Source organism: Thermobia domestica, chromosome 7, assembly GCF_964235325.1.
Source record: "Thermobia domestica chromosome 7, izTheDome1.hap1.1, whole genome shotgun sequence".
NCBI lineage: Eukaryota > Metazoa > Arthropoda > Insecta > Zygentoma > Lepismatidae > Thermobia > Thermobia domestica.
The window spans coordinates 158,157,037-158,181,659 of record NC_137460.1 but is presented as its reverse complement, the minus strand read 5'-3'; the positions used below and the strand labels follow the sequence as shown (position 1 = coordinate 158,181,659).

Sequence of the window (24,623 nt, the reverse complement as noted above, 5' to 3'; positions counted from 1 at the left end):
TTGGTGACCTTGAAGACGACAAAGAAGAACGAAAAGTTATTTGATTGACTTATATTGGCAAAAAAATGTCAATACATAGTATGAGTTCACTCTAGCGATAACGAGTGTCATTCAAGAAGTTACTAACATATTTATAAATAAAAAACAAAGCCACTGAGTCACGCACTGATAGGAAAGTATGCGTGATATGCAAAATCAAAACAGGAAGGATTAAAGAAAAAGTGTTTCTGATTTACAATATAATCACCAACCAAACCAAAGGTTTCACTAAACAATGTTTATTTATTTTGATTGTCTATTTGTTTATGCTTGATTTTTTAAAATTCACGTTCTTATTCAACACCGAGGTTCTAAATGACAGGATATAACATGGAATTCAAACAACTACTAGGTCTTAAATCCGCCAGAGGGTGCACAGACCCTCATGTAAAATCAACCCTTGTGTAGACCAGGATTTCTCAACCTGCGGGTCGCGAAAATAAGCGGAAGTGATAAATATAATTAGAATATAATACCGGATATTACTCAAAGTGGTGGTCATTCGAAAATTTGAAATATTCAATAACTTTTTAACAACTGTCCAAAGAGAACAACGATTTGAACAGCTCAAAAACTTAAAAGAAAAAAAACTTTCCCATTTTAAACAAACCGATGACAATTATTCGATACTTATTCCTTTGTTTCAAAACAAATAGGAAACATGAAATAGCTACAATTTAGCTATTTGTATACCTAAAATCTCGAAAAAATACGCATTGTTACCTCTCTGGAAATAATGAAGTTTTATTTTACTTCACAAGGACGGATTTCAAGTTGAATTTGTGAATAAAACACCTCCTAGAGTATGACGTCATTCCTTAATACCTTGACTCCCTTCTGCTCAAAACCACAAAACGAGCTGTTGTGTGTTATGGTATACTAAAGGCAGGGCCGGCTTTAAGTGGTGCGGGGTACGATTGGGAACATTTCGCGGGGCCCAGGTTTACAACTAACTTGCATCAAGGTCTGTAGAACCTATATATATTTTCTAGTGGTTAGCGCCTGCGCTTATAGTGTACATACGTAATAATAACTATAAATACCAAGTTTCTTTGTCAATTTCGCCTTTCGACTTTTGAAAGTTATTTTGCAATTTCAGGTTAAAATAATAGCCCCTACTTGCACTGTGTTAATATGACTGGATAAAACAAAACATCTGCGTATAATTTCTTACGAAAAGTGGCCCGTTACTGAAGACACATTGAAAATGAATGAATGAATGAGAAAATGAAATGAAATGAAATGAAATTTTTGAGTTTTACGTCCCACGTTTATGCCGGTTAGGCTAAAGGAGACGGTGATAATGAGTAATGAATGAAATGGTGGAATGAAGAAAGTGGGAGGAAACGGAAGAACCCCGAGAAAACCCACACACACGGTGTTTGTCCACCACAAAGTTCACTTGGCGGGAGCAGGGTTTGAACCCGAGACCCCTAGCACCAGAGGTGAACGCTCTACCACTGAGCCACCGCGGCCCCCGAATGAGCAAATGAATTCATCTTCATTGTCTGTCACACTCAGTGATATACGATAATCTTTTGCCTGGTCTTTTATTGACATTTCCTACTGCTCTTTATGCTATTCTTTCAAAAATCAGTCACTTCATATCACATTGTTTATATATTGATCACTAAAACTTAACTCAATTAACTTACATTTCACTGATATAATAATCGTAAATCCCAATCAACTGTGTTCAGAGCACAATCTGTGAAACAAATGTAAATTTGTCAACGCGACGGGTGCACTTCAAGTATCCCCCCGCACATAGGTTACGTTAATACCCTCTTTCGATTATTTTTGTTGGTTTAGTAAGGTTAGTGAAGAAGCTAGAAATGAAGGGCGAAATCTATTGCGCCTTATTTTAAAACTATCAATAACAAAAGTGATAGCAGCTACGGATTAAATTTATTTATATATTAATTTACTTATTTATTTTTATTTATAGTTTCAGTAATAAACTTTGTAGCAATTGAATTGAATTTGAAATACTGAAATTGTATTTACAAATTTTCAATTTTCAAAAATGTGCAGAGATAAAACAATGCAATCCTGCAATCCTTACTAAATCAAACGTCCTAGAGACGAAAATGCAGTTTTTTTTTCCTATCACTCAGATTTTCTGCTATGATAATGATGGTGACAAACTGTTAACAATGGCCTAAATCAAAAATGGCAACCAGGGCCTACAGTTGAACGGTATTCACCAGGTTATGACATATGCTGATGATGTAAATGTAATAGGGGGTGGTAGGAGAACAATAGAAAAAATGCAGAGATCTTATTAAACGCTTTCAGGGACATGGGTTTAGATGTAAATGTAGAGAAAACTAAATACATGGAAGTGTGTCGGGACGGTAATACGGCAAATTATGGAGGCGTTAAAATATTAAATTATACTTTTGATAAAGTGGACACTTTCAAATATCTAGGATCAATATTAACGGACGAAATTCACATTCACGAAGAAATTAATGTCGACTAAAAGCAGGGAATTCGTGTTATTATTCAGTTCAAAATCTCTTGTCGTCGCGAATTTTGTCGAGGAATTTGAAGCTTAAAATATATAAATCGATAATCATGCCTGCTGTTCTGTATGGTTGCGAAACATGGTTGCTTACTCTGCGGGAAGAACATAGACTGAAAATATTTGAGAACAAGATCCTGAGACTAATATTCGGACCCAAGAGGAACGGGAATGGGGAATGGCGGAAACTTTATAACGAGGAACTGCACAATTTATACGGTTTCCCAAACATTGTTAGGATCATCAAGTCTAGGAGGCTTAGGTGGGCAGGTCATGTAGCTAGGATGGAAGAAAGTAGAAACGCTTTCAAAGTCTTGACTGGAAGACCAATCGGAAAACCATTAGGAAGATCTAGGCGGAGATGGGATGACAATATTAAGATGGATCTCTCAGAGATAGGAATACAAAGTAGAAATTGGATCCAGTTGACTATGAGGATAGAAGACTATGGAGAGCTTTTGTGAACGCGGCATTGAACCTCTGGGTTTCATAAGCCATAGAGTTAGTTAGTTGGTTAACTGTTAACAGGAATAAATGTAATTCAAGGTATAAAATGAAATGTATTTATGAAGGTAAATTCTAAGTTTTAATGAACGAAATACATGTATGTGATATTAAACATTGCAAACACATCATTTAAAAACTTATGTGTATATCGTTATTACGTATTGATGTACAGAGTGTTCCGGTAAAGGCCGACAAATTTCGCATATGTGATCAAAACCTCAATACAAGAAGAAATCTGCAACTTTGATCGAAAATGCTTGATTACGGAGGTTGGGATAAAGGGTAAACGTAATTTACCTGTCGAAAGGTAAATACAGTTTCGAAACATTTTCCCCTTTTCTTTGTTGTAGAGTCCTCTTTCTGGAGGAACTAACAATAATCGTTCATCATGGACGGATCCCATTTCCCTTTATAACGTTTTCCCATCTGCAAAGCGTTCTGGTGAAAATGCTCACTCTGTTCAATGCCTATAGCAGCTAATTTTTCAGAGAAATAACTCAAATGGAAATGCAGACAATGAATGACTTTTAAAATACATATTTCACCCTTGTGCCTCGCAAGTTTTCAAGAAGGTTCTGTACCAGTAGTTCATAGTTTTCTTCTCTCTTACAAGTAAACCTCGATGTCGACATCTAGTTTCTTGACCAAACTTGGCAGAGAAGGTGGAATATCAAGAAACGAGCGTAAGCAAAATTTAAAGTGCTTCCGTCCATAAAGACGGCCACAGTGGCCAAAAACCTGATTGATCAGAATAAGCCATAACAATGTGTTGCAAGTTTGAAAATTTCATTTTATTTGTAAAACGGGTAAAGGGATGAAAAACAAAAACACAGAGGAAGTAGACATTTATTTCAGGGTATGTTTATCATGGCCGCCATCTTGTATCTTGCTCGACTTCCTTAAATAGGAAGGGTGTCATGTAATATATCAAATTGGATTAGAATTTTACGATAAATACAATGGTGAAGTCTATGTTTCCATTTGTTGGTTTATATTTGTAAGACATAATGAAATGCACATTGATATTAATTTGTTGGTTTAAAGATTTCTTAACAGCTGTATCTTTTTTGAAAAGAATTCGTCAGGAAAGCCTAATGTACGCTGGTGAGAACATCGTAGGTAGCTACTTAAAAAGATATAATCAGCTTGAAATCGTTATTGACTGTACACAAAATGAAATGGTGATGATAGGATCACACACCTTAAGAAGCTGATGGAAGATAAATGACATATCTTCCATTGGAGTATTCGAGTTAGAAGACAAACCTTCATAAGCAGCCACATATTCAGTACGCACTAGTATATATATATTCGGTTTTATGACTTGATTGTTTCTTTTTTTTTTTTAAAAAAAAAAAAAGGATCAGAAAAACTGAAAATACACCCACGGTATTTTTCGCAGGAGAGGGCAAAGTTTATCCTCTGGTTTTGTATTTTTAATATAGCTATAATAAGAGAAAGGATATGCAAAGAAGTTGCACTGAGGCTGATTTATTTGATACCATCTCGGTATTCATGGTAGTATCACATGACATAATCAGTAAGAACTCCATGAACTTACTTAGTGGGTGTTCAAATAAAAAGTGTGTGCACACAAAATAATGATATAAATTTTTACACAAACTCAAAGAAAACAATATTTTTACGCCCAGGGTGTGTGTAAGGAAGTTTGGGGGAGTGTTAGGGATGTTGGAATGTGCAGAATTCTCCCTGAACATATCTATTTTTACAACAGAAGTTGTAAACGTAAAAAATAAAATAACATAAAATAAAATAAATTACTACAGCATTAAATTCAGAAAATGTTTTTGCTTATGCCCGGAAACTTAATACAAACTATTCATTTACTTGTTAGGGAGAGGCCATACTCTCCCTTGTGGAGTCCATGAGTGTACCTGTATTGCAATATGTTGTGTGTACTTGACAACCGAGAGTGGCAAAGCCATCTTAAGGGTACCATAGCCATTTGGCCGGGGATCCCTACACGCCGAAAAGCATGTATTACTTACATGTATTAGGAGCAAAATTTAGTCATAGGGACCACAACACACTTGTTTGCTCTGAGGCCTAATATGCTGTTAAAACGGCACTGGAGAGCAGATTAGACTGGAGAGTAGAGTAGACGGCACTAACGCGGGGCCCAATTGGGAGCAATCGGTCCAATCAGCTTAAGGCCGGTCCTGACTGAAGGTGTAACTATTCCCAAGGTTTCAGATTTTTAAAATGCAGGCCCATTGGAGATATTGGACAGTGAAACATGCCGAATTGACATAATTCCCGAACTTTACGATTTCTTTTCAGGCCTTTGGGAGCAGCTGCAGGTCTGTGTATAAACTTATGACCCCGGACTACATTCACACACAAATTCAGACCTCTACGTTAGTTATTTCCTCTTCCCAAACATATCTCTAATGTCAAAAAATGTTGCAACTGTAGGTCCTGATTTTACCCCTTTCAAGTGGTTTTAGGCAAACTTGTTAACAGGACAAAGTTTCAATTCTGCACAAATTGGAGATTGGAGACTCCCAGGAATTTTCAATTTGGTAGGACAAAGACATGCTGAGATATTCAAAACAATGTGAACGCCTGAAATCGCGGAAACGCAAAATGGCGGCAGCCGCTGCGTGCCATGAGATGTAAAATATAATTAATTGTGGTTTTGAAGTACTCTTATATCGACTCAATATTTTTGAACAAATTATTTTTTTAAAAAAGTCGAGCGGAAATTTTTCTTTTTTCTCGATCACTTAGCATGGATTGACCCCATAGTTAGATTTAGAATTCCCGAGTTACGTGATTACTCAAGACAAGAAATAATGCCTTTAATGAACTTATGTACCCCAGACAAACGACGCCGAGCTGCAGACCTACTTTACCTACACTGAGAAAAATCCATTATCCGGACAGCGGTATATTGTACAAATACAAGGATTCGTTATGTTTACTAAGGAAATCTGTACGGAGCGTACTTTATCCATATACTACACAGGTACTGCCTTTTACCCGCTTAGATATTACATCATTTCGCTGCAGGATGTCTGACATCTAACAATCTTCTGTATTTTACATACATATACGTATGTTAAGTACTTCAGTTATACGTTATATACGTCCATCTGTACGTGAGATCCAGACCGCCTATAGACACTCTTTCTTTCGCCATGGCTGACGTCATTGAACTACCGTCTTTTGCTTGCGAAACGAGGTTGTTACAATCGGAAAAGAAGAGAGGAAGCAAACAAAAACCTGGGTAAGTGCACTAGTTAACTATTACTTTAGTTAAATATTCCATTAATTATATATTCTTTCAGTGTAACTTGCTTTAGTATAGTACTAAGTAAGTAATATAGTTTATGACTACAACTCGTTAATGATTGAGGAGAATGGAATGGGTGAATCTGAATTTTGAGAAATCTTTGAATATTAATGTTTTGAAACATTTTACGTTACAAGGTAGCAAAATGAATGTTATGTGTTTATTCATTCCGTTTTATATGTGACGATTTATTACGTGGTGCAGAGTTACTACAGGCCTGCTTAACATAATTGCTAAGAAACCGTTTTCAGCGCGAAAATTCCCTTGTGTAGTGAAGATTTAGGCTTTAGGTCTCTGGGCTTTCGGCATCAATGGCCTTGTTAGCCCGTCACATATGAGGGATGACGTCCCTCGATGAGCACACTATCCGGGTAAAGGAAGGGAAGAAAGGATTGGGGAAGGAAGAAAACGGCCTGGGACCTATATGTTAGGTACCACTCCGGCATTTTCCTGCTGTGAATGAGGAAAACCCAAGGAAATCTCATTCAGGATGGCTGGACTTAAAATCTTTTGATACTTTTTCGACTGAGGAAATCGATCCCCAACGGGATCGAACCCGGGACCGTTCGCACCGAAGGCGAGAGCGTTAGCAACTACGCTACGCGGGGCCACTTGTGTAGTCTAGAAAACTCATTTTTATTAGGATATTTGCATTTTTTTTTTTTTTTTTACTTTTAGTTTAACGCCCCATGATTGTACATAAACGTAAGTGAGAAGGTGACGATGAGATACATGATAATGGTGGAATCAAGAAAATGTAAGGAAACTGGAAAGTCTTAAGAATAACCACACCTACAGTGTTCACCAAAAGGCTATTTGTCGGGAGCAGGAATCGAACCAGGGACCTAACAGGTCAGAGGTAAGCGCTCTACTACAGAGCTTTCTTTTGTTTAAAGAACTTGTTTACATTGAAATATATATATTTGACGAAGATATTGATATATTTTACAGCCTCACTGAAATTTTAAAAAAAAGTAGTCAGGGAGAGCTTACTTGTCAGGTTTTTATTTTTTAAATTTAATTTGATTTGATTTCTATTTATTTATTTTTGCTTGTTATGTTCCCTAGTTAATTAATGTTTGGGTTACTGAGAATTAAAACCTTTTTAGTATTATTGTTATGGCATCACTTTGGAACCAAAAAGTTTGATTTTTTTTTTTTCTTGTGTTTTCATATAGGAAGTTGGTAAGTTTGTGCCTTAGCATTGGTTTGGTTTCTACTGTAGAACGTAATTGAAGGTCATGTTGAGTTGAGTCTTGGCGGGTTTGAGTTCGTGAAGTGTCAGGCACTGATTGTGCCCCTGTCTTCTGTCTGTGATGTTTCCTGGTTTTGGGCAGTGACGTATTTATGTTGAGGAGTACCAACGCAGGCCGCGTAACTACAACACAGCTTCAACACCTACGAGTGCCAGGCGTTTGAATTTCACCCTTCGTTCCGGCGTGACTAATGCAGTATAGTACTAGGTTCAAATTCTATGGCTGGTAAAAACGGTATGGTAAGAAACACAACGTAATAGTTATTAGTTTAATTAGTGTTTCTTCATAGTATTGTTTCACTATTTCTAGAAGGAATTAACTATTAACGAAGTAATGAATAAGCAAAAACACACTTTGATTGACGTTTACGATTTCTCATACTCCATTGAGGATGTTTTGATCCTCAGTTGCGCAAACATCCAGTGTGCGTTTTTTTTTTTTTTTTTTTTTAATTTTTTGTTGCTTACACTGCCTTACAGATGAGGGTTATAGTTAAGGAGCCGTACTTCCCATTTAGGGAAGGACGAGAAACGCCATACTTTCAGGAATTATTCATTGACTATCTAGGACAGCGTTTCCCAACCGGTGCGCCGCGGCACACTGGTGTGCCGTGAATGGGCCGCTAGTGTGCCGCGAGGAAGTCGAAGCAAATTATTAATTCTATAGCAATCAAATTGCAAGACGAAGGAAAAATGTATATTTTTATTTCACATTACTATGAACCTCTACTATGAATCTACAACTTTAAGTTTCATACCGTGTTACTTTTCTGTACATTTTTAATGTTGAAAATATATATTGGTTATCATTGTTGTGACTATTATTGCTTCTTTATTGTTGCAGACTATTTTGTAACTTGAAAATTTAAAATAACATTCAATCCTTTCGACAAATTAAATACATTTGTATTTTAAAAGTAAAAAAGATTTGTTTGTTCGTTCGTTATTTAGTGATCTTACTTCTTAGTGAAAGGTTGGATACAGTTTTCGAACAAGAAAGCTTAGTTTTAAAAACCTGAGTCCAATATTTCATTGCAATTGTTTTATATTTTTAAATTAGAATGAAAAATAAGCATAATAATTTACCACGGGGAAAAAACAGTGATTGAGCTTTCTTCTCTGTGAGAAGGAGATCAATAATCGCAGAAAAAATACTAGTTTTATATTTACAAATAATAATATCTATGAGTGCGCCGCGAGAATTCAAGTTACATCCGTAGTGTGCCGCAGGTTGAAAAAGGTTAGGAAACGCTGATCTAGGATGTTAAAAAGCAGGTAATAGACTGAGTTCTTGCCCTTGTACTTACGGTGTTTAGGTAGTGCAACAATAAGATGTATCCTCGTGCACGGGAGATGAGAAGTACCTGTTCTTAACTATTACCCAGATGGGTTCCCTCGTGGCTAAGTGGTTAGTGTACACGCCTTTGGCGTGGGACACCCGGGTTCGATTCCCGGCCGGAGCTTATGTGGTTCGGATTTCACGTTAATCTGTAAGTCCATGTCTCATACAGCCTTGCTGCTGAAAGGAACGTTAAAATCAACTCAGCACTGCTTTACAGATGCAATTGTTCGATTCCGAGTTTGAATGGAGCTTTTTACGGGCAGGGGGTGACTTTTATATATACAATCCAAGCATTTTAGTTATCAGTCAGTGATGTAATATATATATACAGTAATATATACTGTAATATATATATACAGTATATATATATATATATTACAAAATTGAAAGTGACTAAGTTTATGACTCTCAATCTCTTAGGGCCGCGGTGGCTCAATGGTAGAGCGTTCACCTCTGGTGCTTGGGGTCCCGGGTTCGATCCCAGCTCCCGCCAAATGAACTTTGTGGTGAACAAACACCGCGTGCGTGGGTTTCCTCGGGATTTTCCCGTTTCCTCCCACTTTCTTCATTCCACCATTTCATTCATTGCTCATCATCACCGTCTCCTTTAGCCTAACCGGCATAACCGTGAGACATAAAACTCAAAGATTTCATTTCATTTTCATTTCCATTGTAGCTCTCCCCGCAACCAGTGTTGCCAAAATGTTGACAATAAGTTTGCGAAACGAGAGGTGGCGACTCGAATTTTGGGTGAAAAGTCGCTATAAAAAATAATCGAGAAATTCATTGTCTATAAGCATTGTTTTAAAGTTGTAGATGTAAACTAAACAATATGTTCTACTCACTGCCGCAAATCCCGGGGGGGGATGACGGATACATGTCCCCTCCAATCTTGGAACTGAGGGGGAGTTTTCCCCAATAATCCGATTTGAAATGTGTTTTTTGGGAGAAATTTGATGATTTTTGTCCAATTGCTACAAAGGAACGTGAGATAAAATAGACGTCTCCCAGAATAAGGCTCAAATCTGCAGCTTCCCAATGCTGAAGACAACTCTGATACTCCACAACATTGTTTTTCAACTTCATAACTATTTTGGACATCGCAAAATAAAAAGTATGGTAACGGTCTTACCCTTCCCCCCCGATGTTGAAGACAGATTTGCGCCGCTGCTTCTACTCACATCTTTGTAAACAGGGCGCAACCAATCCTTGAATTCAGGGATCATTTCAGATTGTTTCGGGTACTTTTGTTCATATTGTGGAGTCAAAATAGTTCCGAAATAATTAACACTACAGTACTTACGTTAAGCAATTTTTTGTAAAAGAAAAACTGCAGAATAATTAAAAGACCCCAAAGAACAAATATAACAAACATCCACATCGCCTTTATTCACGCATCTATAGCTAATCTTTTTGCTATCGGTAAAGATGTATTACGTGTGTCTCTCAACGGAAACTGCGAACTAAAGGACATCAAGTTTGTAGTTCTTCTTCGTTAGAGGACAAGGGCAACATAACAATGCAGGATTGTGGGCCAGTGGGTACGCTGTATTTCCAAACTCTTCATCACTTGCGCTGATTAAAACAAACAGAAAAAAGAACAAACAGAAGCATTATTAGTTCAAAAACTGTTTTGAACTAATAATGCTTCTCTACAGATGAAAATTTTGTTTGCAGCAAAAAGTCGCTAAATGTATAAGTAGCTGAATCGTCATTTAAAAATCACCCATAAAAGTCTCCAATCGGAAAAATTATTCGTAGGGCGACCATACGTCCCGTTTTGACCGGGACAGTCCCGTTTTAGGGGCGTTTCCCGGCCTTCCCGTCAGTAGATGGAAAAAAGTAGTATTCGTCCCATTTTATGTAAATGAAAGAAGTAAATAACAAACCCAGTACCTTTACTCCTTTTAAAAGTATTAATAACAACAAAGAGGCAAAAATTGAACTGAAATTCCCTATATTAAACATACTCTATAGTTCGTAGTACTGCTCGAAAGACAGCAGAGATTTAGCAGTTGGTTGTGTGTTGAACAAACTTCAACGTGTCTTTCCTTTTTCATAAGTACCCGCTCAGTAACAAAGAGAGAGAGAGGGGGAACTCTGATATCAAGGCACTGATAAATGAAATGAAATGAAATTTTTGAGTTTTACGTCCCACGGTTATGCCGATTAGGCTAAAGGAGACGGTGATGATGAGAGATGAATGAAATGGTGGAATGAAGAAAGTTGGAGGAAACGGGAGAACCCCGAGAAAACCCACGCACACGGTGTTTGTACACCACAAAGTTCACTTGGCGGGAGCAGGGTTTGAACCCGGAACCCCAAGCACCAGAGGTGAACGCTCTACCACTGAGCCACCGCGGCCCCAAGGCACTGGTAAGAACAAAGGTAGATCTAAAAGCCAGAACCTATCCCGTTATTAACTGAAAATTTTATGGTCACCCTACGCTATCGTTGAGGTCGAATTCCCCTGATTTAGTGACTTTTCCCAAAATTGGCAACATTGACCCCCACCGAACAACACCAAGTCATCTGTAGCCTAGCAAGCATAATAGTGGGACGTAAAACTTAAAGATTTTATTTCATTTCGAACAACACCCCCAGAAACCTACTGTTATACCATTCCCAAAACACCCTTTTGTACAATTCTCCCTATTCGAAAAAAATTGTAAATAGCAGGGTTCATACATAAATATGGAACTCAATTTCCCTGAATTTTCCAGGTTTTCCAGGTATTAATTTTGCAATTTCCAGGTCTAGTGGAAGAAACTAATAATACGAGAAGACATAAATTTTAAGAATACTATATTTATATATTTGAGAATGGCCACCCTTCTCCCCAATGAACGATTGCAATTAAATATTGAGTCACAAGAAAATAAATAATCAAAACAAATAAAATTTAAGTTGAAAAATATTAAGTTGAGAAGCCTACTAAGGGAATTAATTAAACACTTTTGTTCCATACTTGAATACATTCAAAATATATAAAAATATTGGGTTGGGAAAGAAAAAAGGGCCCGCGAGATTTTAACTGATTCTTGTAGTACTCGACGACAGAAATCGATTACTGAAAGAATTTTCAAAATCGGCGCAGGCAAATATGGAGAAAATCATATTTTCATGTACCTGTTCAAAATGGGGAAGGAAAAAGGGCCCGCGAGATTTTAACTGATTCTTGTAGTACTCAACGAGAGAAATCGACTAGTGAGGGAATTTTCAAAATCGGCGCAGGCAAGCATGAAGAAAAACCCATTTTCATGTACCGGATCAAAATGGGGAAGAAAAAGGGCCGCGAAATTTTAACTGATTCTTGTAGTACTCAACGAGAGAAATCGACTAGTGAAGAAATTTTCAAAATCGGCGCAGGCAAGCATGAAGAAAAACGCATTTTCATGTACCGGTTCAAAATGGGGAAGAAAAAAGGGCCCGTGCGATTTTAACTGATTCTTGTAGTACTCGTCGAGAGAAATCGATTAGTGAAGGAATTTTCAAAATCGGCGCAGGCAAACATAGAGAAAATGGCATTTTCATGTACCGGTTCAAAATGGGGAAGGAAAAAGGGCCCGCGAGTTTGAACCGTTACGATGTATGTTCACGAATGTGCTCGTCTTCTCAAATTTAGTTAATTACTGTAGCACTGAAACATGTGACACAGAGTCACATTGTGGATGACTCTGCAATCGGCAACCACTGCACATATACTCCTCCAGTCCCACAGTTTTATTATTTCGATCCATTCCTCACGTGCTAACGGCATGGTTTAACATCTGCAAGAAAGAGGTAAATGTAACGTTCAATTGGCAATAGCTTTTCACCAAATTAAGCTGCATGAAATCTGATTGCATTTTTGACATACTGAGAAAATTCTAGCCCGTGGCCATATGTATCACATATCCCACCAGTTCATAATAAAAATTTTGAACACAAAATTACGGTCGTCCGTGTGATGTACTCCCAAAAGGCCTAATGTGTATCACCCACCTCACATTCAATGAAACCACATCCGTGTAGAATTTAGAAAGGAACTTCTTATGATGTATACAGTATGTCTCAAAAGTTCCCTGACATAGGGTAACTCTGTTATTATCAGAGTTACAGCAAAATGTAAGAGGAAAAATCATATCGAAATATGACGTTTTCAATCTAAAGTGAACACTTTTTTTTTTCAAAAAAAAAATCGGACGAGATATTTGTGCTGTATACTCTTTATGCACCCAAATTTAAATGAAAATGCAACGTTGTCATTTACCTGGACCCACAACATAAGTGAATGAAGTTCCTGTTTGAAACGGGGGCTGGCCATCGAAATGTTAGCGCAAAAGAAAGTAACTTCATTCACTTATGTTGTAGGTCCAGGTAAATGGCAACGTTGCATTTTCATTTCACATTAGGCGCATAAAGAGTGTACAGCGCAAACGAGTCATCCGATTTTAAAAATTCCTTCACTTTAGATTGAAAACATCATATTTGGAGATGCTTTCCTCTCCTACATTTTGTTGTAACTCTGATAATAACAGAGTTACCCTATGTCAGGGGACTTTTGAGACACCCTGTATACCTTATTTAATGTATGTTTTATGTCACTATAACTGTAGTATAATTTAGTTTGTTTAAATTTACAATTTAATATAAGTAGATTCGGATTTACATGCGTAGGATTTTGTATGCATCTAACTAATGAATTCTTTTATATTCATGCTTCACTTAGTGACTTGGCTTTGGACTGCAACTGATTATTGTAACCCATTATTGCTTGAGAAGAAACAAGATATCCGAATCTTCATTTGAAGAAATCAAAGGTCTATTGGAAAGCTGGGGATTACAATCATTAATTTCTACATTTCAAGGTGCGTAAATTATATATTCTGTGTTTCTTGTTAAATTACTATTACTATTATTGGGTTTAGAATCAATCAAGCACTTCATGATATTTTATGGGGATCAAGATGGGTGCCGGATAGATAAGTATTTAAGCGTCAGGTTCTTAATTCTTTTCAATTTAATATTTAATCAATGATTATTTTCTCCCTCGTTATTCGGCCAAATCGTATTCCAAGATCATCAATTTTCATTACTCAATTCTGACCGTCAACCTACATAGCATATTCGTAGGACGTAAAACAAAGATTTCCTGTTATTTTTTTTGTTTCTATCTCTTTCCTCCATAGCTGTGAAAAATAACGCCTTCAGCATCATAAATTTGTATGCTACTTGCGCCTTCAGTCGTCTACTCTTCGGTGGCTCAGTGGTAGAGCGTTCACCTCCGGTGCAGGGGGTCCCTGGTTCGATCCCAGCTCGCGCCGTGTGGACTTTGTGGTGGACAAACACCGTGCTCGTGGGTTTTCTCGGGGTTCTCCCATTTCCTGCCACTTTCTTTATTCCACCATTTCAGTCATTTCTCATTATCACCGTCTCCTTTAGCCTAACCAGCATAACCGTGGGACGTTAAAGATTTCATTTTTTATTAATCTCAGTATTTTATAGTGTATTCTTAAGCTTAAGGTGATGTATAATTAAATTTTGAATTCAGTTAACTTATTTTATTTCTCAGATTGTTTTTAAAATGAATGTACAAACGTTTATTTTCATTCTTGAGTGTTTAAAGTGATGTATAGTTATTAAACATAGTATTTAATATTGTACTCTTAACGTGAAAGTGATATACAGTTAACTTTTGAATTCAGTTAACATTTTTCTTTCTGAAATTGCTTTAAAAAGTATGTAAAAACGTTTCTATTTTCTTTCTTGAGTGCTAAAAGTGATGCAAAGTTATTAAGCTTACTACTTTATATTGTATTCTTAACCCTAAACTGATACACAGTGCGTTTTTGAATAAATTATATCAAGTTATTTGAGTGACGAATACTGGTAGAAAATCCTGACTACTACTGGAACATTTTGATTTTAAGGTGACGACTACTGGTGCAAGGATTTTAAAATATTGTTTTTCCTTCAACGGCTACTCCTTTTTGAATTCTGACTATATGGTCATTATAGGAAGGATCAGTGAGTCCTTCCAACTATGGTACAGCTCCGACAGATTCACGATGCTCAGAGAAGAGACAAAATAGTATGTTTTCAACCTTAAAGTGAGAACCATTGGCGTTTTTACCCTGCTATGCAAAAGTAAGTGAGTACTCCAATGGGGTTCCAATGCGGTACCTAATTTCTGCATTTTAGATATTTGGAAATACATGTCTCTAAAATGTAAACAACTGATTTTTTTTTTTTAACTGAAAACTGCAACTCGGTAAGCCTTATGGATACCGAGATATGGGAAAATAAAGAGCGATACTATAGGTATGTGAGACTTGCATACTTGACGCTAGAATTCGGAAATTGAATTAAAATATGACTAACGGCTATCAAGATGTTGTCAAATAAAGGGAGGACCAACACAGTTAAGGGGTTTTAGTGTTAGATGCTAAAATTTCCGAAATCGGTCATAGAAAGTTAATAAACACCAGTAGCAATTTCATCTTAAAGTAATTAGATATCTTCAGGGGGTGTTAGAACATCATGGAGTCTACCAAAATTAAATTTTAAAAGCTTTTGAAAATATAATCTGACATTTGTAAACAATATTTGAAATATGTGTTTACCCAAAACTTCCAGCTAGTACATCTAACATCTGGAGAAACACTGAAATAAAAGCGTATGAGATCTTGAAATTTCGGAAACAATTATTGGTCGCAACAAAATTAAATCAGATGGGTACTTCTATGGGTTAAATGAGTACCTTAGTACAATTTCGATCGAAAATTTAGTTCAGTCCTAGGTTTTCTTCAGGCAATTCCAAGGGTTCATCGAGCTGTGCAAAAGAATGAAAAGTCGCTGTCAATATCTAAGATAGTCGAGAAGATATAAGGAATTATATATTTTATGACGTAAAAATAGATCTTTATGGATTTGTACTTTTGGGTCTTTCCCATAAGAAAAAAATTCAGGAAACTACTGTATATACCTTAATAGACAATTCAATGGACGGGGATACAGTAGCTTAGTGGTAGGGTTTTTAACTAGTCTTCTTTTACAGAAACTATTGGAGTTTTCACTTATCCCATAGAGATACGATCATACTTAACTCCCTATTTCATTTTAAAATTAAATAAAAGGAAATATTTCAGTGTAGCGACCCACGATTATGCATTTTAGTCTCAGGGAGATTACGATTAAAGCAAGTGAATGTTGTTGACAAAATTGATGGAATGCAAAGGTGGGAGGAGAGGTAGTACCCCTAGAAAACCCACGAATACGATGTCCACTACAAACTGACGGCCGCGGATCGAACCACGAACCCAATACACCAGAGGTAAGCACTCTACCACTAAGCCACCGTGCTCCCGCCCATTTAATTTTCTATTAAGGTATATACGGTTGTTTTCTGAAATTTCTTCTTACAGCAAAGACTCAAAAGTACAAATCCATGTGGGTCTCTATTTTTACGACGTCATAAAATAATTTCTTATATCTCGCTTGCTATATTAGATATTGACAAAAAATGTTCACTTATTTCAGAGCCCGATGAACGCTTGGAATTGTCCAAAGAAAATTTAGAGCTGAATTAATCTTTCGATCGAAATTGTACTGACAAGTCTGAGGTAGTCACTTAACCCATAGAAGTACCATCTTATTTAACTTTTGTTAGGATCAATAATTGTTTTCTGAAATTTCAAGATCTAATACGCTTTTATTGTATGGTGTCTCTCTAGCTGCTAGATGTACTAGCTGGAAATTTTAGGTAAATACATATTTCTAATACTCTTTACAAATGTCAAAATATATTTTCCAAAGCTTTTAAAATTTAACCTTGGTAGACCCCATGATGTTCTTAAACTCCATGGAAGTACCTAATTACTTTAAGATGAAATTGCTACTGATGCTTATTAACTTTCCATGACCGGTTTCGGAAACTTTACCACCTAACACGAAAATCCCATAACTGTATGGATCCTCCCTTTATTTGACAATATCTTGATAGTCATATTTTAATTAATTTTCTAAATTGTACTGTCTAATATGCAAGCTCCACGTACCTATGGTGTCGCTTTTTATTTCACCATATTTCGGTAACTGTTAGGCGTACCGACTTGCAGTTTCGGCAAACACACACCTCTAACGTTCTTTAAAACGTTATTAAGACATATTTTAGAATATTTAGAAATGAGAGTTCTGCGAATATCATGGTACCCGAAAAGCCCCATCAGGGCGTGTGTGTAGTGTATTTAATTGAAATTACTTTTGAGGTTGTTGTAAGCCCTCGTAATTACATTTCCGAAACTGCACCATCTAGTACTCAAACCCCACACTTCTATGGTGTCGCTCTTTATTTTCCCATATCTCAATATCCATAAGGCTTACCGAGTTGAGGTTTTCGGTAAACAGATGTCAGTTCCTTACATTTTAGAGACATACATTTCCATATATCTAAAAAAATACAGACATTAGATACCCCATGGTACCCCGAACACCATTGGGGTACCCACTTACTTTTGAATAGTAATACATTTTGAGTTGTTATTCAGCATCAATAAACACTTCGTAATTTTTCTATGTGCAACCTAAAAGTCCATACCTGACCGAACAGATTTTGTCCATTTAATCTCAAAAATGTTAAGATACTTTGTATTGTTAAGTACAACCAAGTTGAGCACACCGAATGTAACATTTTAAATGTTTTCTGATTTTTGTTTCAGGTATTTCGTGCATCAAACCAGGATTCTGCTTGAAAGACAGTGAAAAGAAGCAGTGTACTGAAGACAGACCCAATTGTACTTACATTCTTTTGTACGAACATATAACCCTAATAAAGATACTGTACTACAAATTATTTCTTTCTTCCATAAATTAGAATAAAATATTGTCTCTGTTTAAAGAAAATGTTTGTTACTGTTAAGTCATTTCAACTCTTTTTCTCTGTAATAAGAACATTATCTTTCGCAATATTTTTTTATCTTCGTGCTATTACGTTTGAATGAAGTAAAATTCTATACGAAGCACTATTATTTCAGACATGCATTAATAACTAATGTATTGTTCTGTATGTAAGACAATGTGTATACTGAACATGTCTAGCAAAGGTGTTGTTTTAATACAGAATCTGTAACTCAGCTTTTCAGTAGTCAACTTTATTGGGAATCCGAAGAAAGAAGTAAAAAAAAAAAAAAAAAAAGTTCGACTTACCAACGTATATGTGTTCGAATTCTGGACTAATCCAAATTATCCAGAGAAATCATATATTTTTTGTTGCAATTTCAGATGTATCCTTTATCCAAGTCGTATGAAACGGAGACTTCATACATCGCTATACTTTGTATGAACTATGTTCCGTATTTACTTAATCACTTTGTAACTTTCTCTAGTGTTGACAAGGCCGCAGGTGTCAATCGAATAGTTTAGTGTTTCACTCATGTCACCTTGTGACTAAGGTACGTCCTGTCGGTATATATATATGGTACTGGGTTCAAGTAGCGATAAAATACATTTTTAGCATTAAACAAATGCAAAAGTCTACACGAAATGAGATACCATGATCTCTGACTTACGGATAACACCATGAACTAATGGTACTGAGTGTGATTGAGTTTACTAGTTACTATCTGGCTAAAATCAGTGTTCCTTTAGCTATAGTTCTTTTCGTGCTCTGAATTGCAAAGTTTGAAATAACAGTTTTAAATTATTGTATATATATATATAATATCTTCCGAGTAATTCTGAGAATCATTGCTCTTTCTTTAAGCAATGTATGAGACTGTTAATCCGCTCGTTGCTTAAAATGTTGCACTAAGAAGGATGCACCCACGAAAATCCAAATTTGCAGAATGTCTAGAGCAGGGAAGGATAAATATGTTTAGTCGATGGCTGCACAACGCCTCCGCTGTCACCACGTTGTCGCACAGCGAATACGGCGGACGTTTAAGAGTATTCTGCACTTACTATTAGGTATCGGCCTGGGAACTTTGGCGCAGCTACCCAGCCTCCTTCTTGGTGTTGCATTTTTATGGCGAGTACTGAGTAGAAATTATCTTGTGAGCGAACACGTTTTCAGCTGACACCATACTTTTAATTGTTGCGACATTAAAAAAAAAAAAAAAAAAAAAAAAAAAACATACCTGGTAATTAAAATGTACAGAGAAGTTGTTTGAGTTTGAATATAGGATTGTATATGGCTGTGCATTTTGCATTATTATTAAAGTGCTGGAACTAACTAACAATAAAGCATATGATAAATTCTTACAGTAATATATCACATATTGATTTACTCTGTATGAAAACGAAAATAGTTTAACATATGGTTAACCTCCTTTGTGCCCATAATTTTAAAATTAACGCTTGTGTCACTTTTCAACACTTGGCTTTGCAGTAGCTTCCCAACGAATTAGCAGGAAATCCAAACTTATAGGACACCCTGCAGGTAAATACATTTCTTTGGACACTTTCACTGCTCCAAACTAAGATTGTTAATTTTATTATTATTGGCACAAAGGAGATCAAACATATTTTAAGCTATTTAGTTTTCATACAGAGTAAAACAATATTTGACAACATTACAGTAAGAATGTATCATGCATTTTGCAGTATGTTGCAGCACTTTAATAATGGTGCACTATACGTACAATCTAGATCCTGCATATGTCCAATCCATATATTACAAGAAGGCAATACGTATGCGATACAGGTAAAATCCGTATATTTCATATGGACAACCTATTAGCTATATACATCCAATCCATACATTACATATGGCCAACCTGTACGCGACATACGTATAATCTATATGCTGCATGCATACAGTCTGTAAGCTACATATGTGCACTCTGTATGGTGCATATGGATATTCTGTATGCTGTATCTGGACAAGCTGTGTGCGACATAAGGAAAATCTGTATAATACATACGTACAATACGTATACTGTATCTAGTCGTACGTACGGGGCACAAGTACAATATAGATGCTGTCTTGGGGTTGAACGAAAGAAACATACGTAAAGAACGTATATTGCATACTTCTTGAAATTATGCTCCGTCCTGATAGTCAGTGTGTGTCGTCATTATTAACCCACATGCTACATACGATCCTGACGTCACAAAGCTAGATATCACCTCCGTATATATTTGTTACTGCAGATGACGTCACACGAATGACGTCATTGCACTTATGCAGACAGTGCGTATAATACATACTTTTTCAGCTATACGTTTGCTGCAGGATGTTATATACGGTTGTACGTTAAGTCCAGAAACTACAGGAATTACGAATGTAACCTACGTTTTTAAGTATGCCACCTACATTTTTTTTTCTCAGTGTATATAAGATTATCAATGGTAAAATTGATTCTGAATTTTTACTATCACAGATTAACTTTCGAGTTCCTCCCCGGTGAACTCAGTCTCTTAATTTGCGAACTTCCGAGACACCTAGGTTATCAATTGAAAAACGCTCCTTGTTTTACAGACGAGCGCATAATTATAATACATCACAAACAGGATGTAATATTTTTGCTTCTGAACGAAACTTTAGAACGCAGCCAAAGAGAACATTATAAATTTCGAGGTGAACCTTTTGTATTTTTATTTATTTTATTTTTTGTTTTGTTTGTTATTATTATGTTGTTCAGTTTCAGTCAATTGGTTTAGTGCTGTATGAAACTCTGATAATAAATAAATAAATAAATAAACGAAAAGAGGGAAAAGTAAGAGAAATAGGTACTTTTTCCTCGAACGTAGTTACTTACAGGCTCTTCTTCTTGAACTTCCTAATTTCCTTAATTTACAAATACTTTTGAAAATACTGTCCAGTTGATGCTATATAAAATTAGGAGAGAAAGTTAAAGATTAGAGATTAAATCCAATGTCGACATAAAAACTAAGTTGATGTATAAACGTGCATTCTATGATCATTGGATGTGGTTATAACTGAATTATTATATTTTCTCTTAACAGGTTTCAACGCAAGGAAGCTTCCGAATTACTGAAAATGGTGGAGATGAGGCATTTCGGGCCCATGCCCCTGCAGCTGCAGAACGCCCTACAATCTTCCATCCAATAACTCTGCCGCCAACGACGTTGAAAACAGCTGATTCTGACAGCAATGCAGTCACTAGTGCCATTAACGGCAAAGCTGCGAACTACTTCAAGGCGGCAGCAGACGACGATGACGACCAGTACCAAACAGAGCCGACCACGAGGCATAGAAGTGAAAGCGCTCAGAACGGTAACACGGTGGTGGCGGCGAGAAACATGTTAGTGTCGGGTATCGAATTGCGACCGCACTCGCCTTCAAATCTAGATAATGGATCCTCAGCACCAGCCAAGATGTCAACAATGGGATCAAGAACAACACTCATCGATACCAGTAGTCGAGTGAATGTTAAGGTAAGTACGCACATTCTTAATTGAAAATATTTCATTTTGTAAATAAAGTTTGTAGTAACAGAAGAATTCGGTTCTGGCCCAAGCGAAATTTTGAGGTCTAGATATTAGGTTTAATTTCCGCTTATGTTAACCTCTACCCAGAGCCGGATTTATGTTTGATAAGGCCCTAAACTATTGAAGGTAATCAAGTCTTATATGCCCGGCTGTTCTTTGTCATCTCAACTGACATTTAAGGAGCAGGCTAGCAGGAAGGGGAATATTACTTACATTATAAGAAGCGTATTGTTGATGTATGTAGATTTTATTTTTTTAAAATCGTATTTTTGGAATAGTAAATTAGTTTTTTCCTTTAATTTTTGAGGCCCCCAAGAGAGTAGCGCCATAAAAACTATAGCTTGTTTTGCTTATATGTTAATCCAGCACTGTTTATACGTGAAATAATAATGATAAAAAGATACATTATGAAATTGCTAATACAAATTAGGAGGAACAATTGTCAGAAATGTTGCTACATAAATTTTAAAGTACCGGTACTGAAGATCCTATGAAAAAGTTATGAATATGGACAGTACATAGATACGTACAGATAAGTGTACAAGTAAGAAAATCAAATCCTTGACGAAATGTATCGGAATGAAATTCTATATTACATGAACAAAGTAGTGAATAGCTGTTATGACTTACGCCGAGGCTATCAAAGAGAGGATAGACTATTAATAGTGAGCTCCGAAAATTACGATCGGATCTTGAATCTAATACAGTTGTTGGGTGCAAGGCGCACACCCAGGAAATTTTTTTGAGAGGCGTTCAATAATACAAGCCACTATGTTTATGTAGAATCGAATGGATGTTATTCTACCAGTGGTGGATCTAGCCCAGGGCCGAAGGGACCTAGGCCCACAGTTTTTGAGTGACTGAAATAATATAAGCTATTTATATATTTATGGAGGTTTATAGTAAACTCATGATATGCCTACCATAGTCTGGATTCTAGCTTTCCCCCCCCCCCCGCAGTTTTCACCTTCTAGATCCGCCTCTGTATTCTACTGCAGAAAAAAAACAAGTAAGTTTTTAGTACTGACACTTATATTCTCACGAAAAATGATAAATTGTTTTTATCGGAAAGGAAATAGTACGGTCAAATCTTTAGTCTATATCAGGGATTTCTCTGCTAGTATAGTTTTAGTAAGAAAAATGTATAAATGTATGTCGAGTTTGGAAAGGGGATCCGGACTCGATGGGATCCCCCGCGAGTGCGCCCCTGTTGGGTACCCAGACCGTCATGCACTATCGGCTCTCACAGTATGGGCTGTTTCTCACCACACTATTTCACCTGCAGGACGATCCCGGTAGCTGTAATGAAGTATTATATCCATGAGACATTGATTCAAACATGTTTTGGTTGGGTGGTGGAATTGAGCGCTCGATTCCAGCACGAAAACTATTTAAGACGGATTTATATTTCAAGGTAAAATCCAAACCACTGTAATGCCTTCAAGTTACAGGGCTGTTCCATCGGGAATCAAACCCGAATCCCCTGTGCAGCAAAGGCACGCGCACTAGCCACCAGACGAATGGATAGGGCTCAATCATATTTTGTTGATCGTAATTTAATAAGCAACAACCAACCACTAAATAATACTAGAGAGAGAAAAGTTTCCCCCCAAATTGTCTATAGGTGAAACGAGAAAATCATTTCCTAATTTTTTACAATTCACTACGGAGCCGTTGTGTACAGGGTGGCCCAAAAGTTGGTATATAGTCCCGTACTGATCAGTCATGGCATTTCATATCATTTACTTATTGTTATCCATACAGATATTGACTTAGTTTCTTCCTTATTTGTTCTTAATTTATTCTTACTTATACCTTAAGCTCGGAACAATCCTAAGCAAATAAATTCTTCATATTAATAAATTAAAATGTCATACTTGATCGATGCTGGTCTGTATACATACTTTTGGACCACCCTATATAATATTCAAAATAACCGAGAGGCAGGGGAAGGTTTTTAGATTACTGGTCCCCAATGTAGGTTAGTAGCTGGGTTGGTTTCTTTCTGTACTCAAGTTTATACATTTAATTTACACAGTATTACCGAGCGAGCATAAGCGTGTGAAGGCGGGTTGGAGCCCCGCAGGGCACGTTGTTTTCTGCCTTTATTACTGCTCAATGGGAAGGGGGACCAGTAATCTACGACCCTGCCGAAAGGCAGTGAGCTGTTGTCTATTGTGGAAGATGATAGGGTTTAAGCTAAACCTCGCTTACTTGGCCTTAAAACATTTGAACATCTCTATTGTTCAGCAAGTCAAGTTACATATCATTTAATAAATATCTTTCGATTGTCAAAATATCTTATTTTAATGTTGCATAGTCCATACTGCGCTCCGTGATTTTACCATTTACTTGCATCATTCCTACGTTCTTAGTTGAGAAAACCTTTCGACAATGTGAATTATGTCTATAATAAAACTCATCTCAAGATTGCTTATTTCTTCATAAGTCTTAAAATCGTATGACCTTGGAATTACTGTTTTTCCTGCTGGTAGAAATGGCAGCTTATCACTGATTACTCTGGACATTGAGCTCCTTTCTGGCTAAGCGGTTAGAATGCGCGCCTTTGACGTGGGAGACCCGGGATCGATTCCCGGCGGGTGCTCATGCGGTTCGGACTGCACGTTGATCAGTAGGCCCATATCTCGTATAGCCTCGCTGCTGAAAGGGACGCTAAACTCAAATTCAACTCAACTACTCTGCGAATTATGTCTATTGCTGATTATGAAGACATTGTTTTTCGTACTAGTCCATGGTTATAAGATTTTGCTACTAATCTGCCAATCAATTAAGCGGCCGCAAGATCGTGGAAAATTTCATATGTTGATACTAAACAGATTCAGTTGTATTTTCCGAGCTAATAGAAAAAATGTAGTAGTAAATAACCATGCTTCCATAGCAGTCAAAAACACGACACTTGTCATCTCCTTTTAATAATAATGGTCTAGCTGTCACAAATGAATAAATAAATAAGTAAATTATATATACGAGGGAATCTACAATACATACTTATTATTAAAAAAGAAAACTTACTGTTGATTCATTATATACCTTCTCTCTGCATCAAGTGTATAAGCCCTGTCTGCGCCCACCTCATTGCAAGGGCCCGATTAAGGGGGGGGGGGCTTAGGGAGGCGTAGATCCGGGCCTCTAGGTTGACGGAGGTTTCCACTCTGATCAAAATCTCAGCTGGATGTGTGAAAAG

The 24,623-nt window shown here is 36.7% G+C and overlaps 1 protein-coding gene across 1 annotated transcript in view; it reads left to right on the top strand.

Annotated features, from left to right (window-relative positions):
- The window catches only part of LOC145688959 (uncharacterized), a 239,639-nt gene that overhangs the window by 117,548 nt on the left and 97,468 nt on the right, over window positions 1-24,623 (top strand). The window contains exon 2 of the mRNA XM_081763120.1: window positions 20,933-21,364. Coding sequence (XP_081619246.1) covers window positions 20,933-21,364 — 432 coding nt within the window. The remainder of the gene's footprint in view (window positions 1-20,932; window positions 21,365-24,623) is intronic.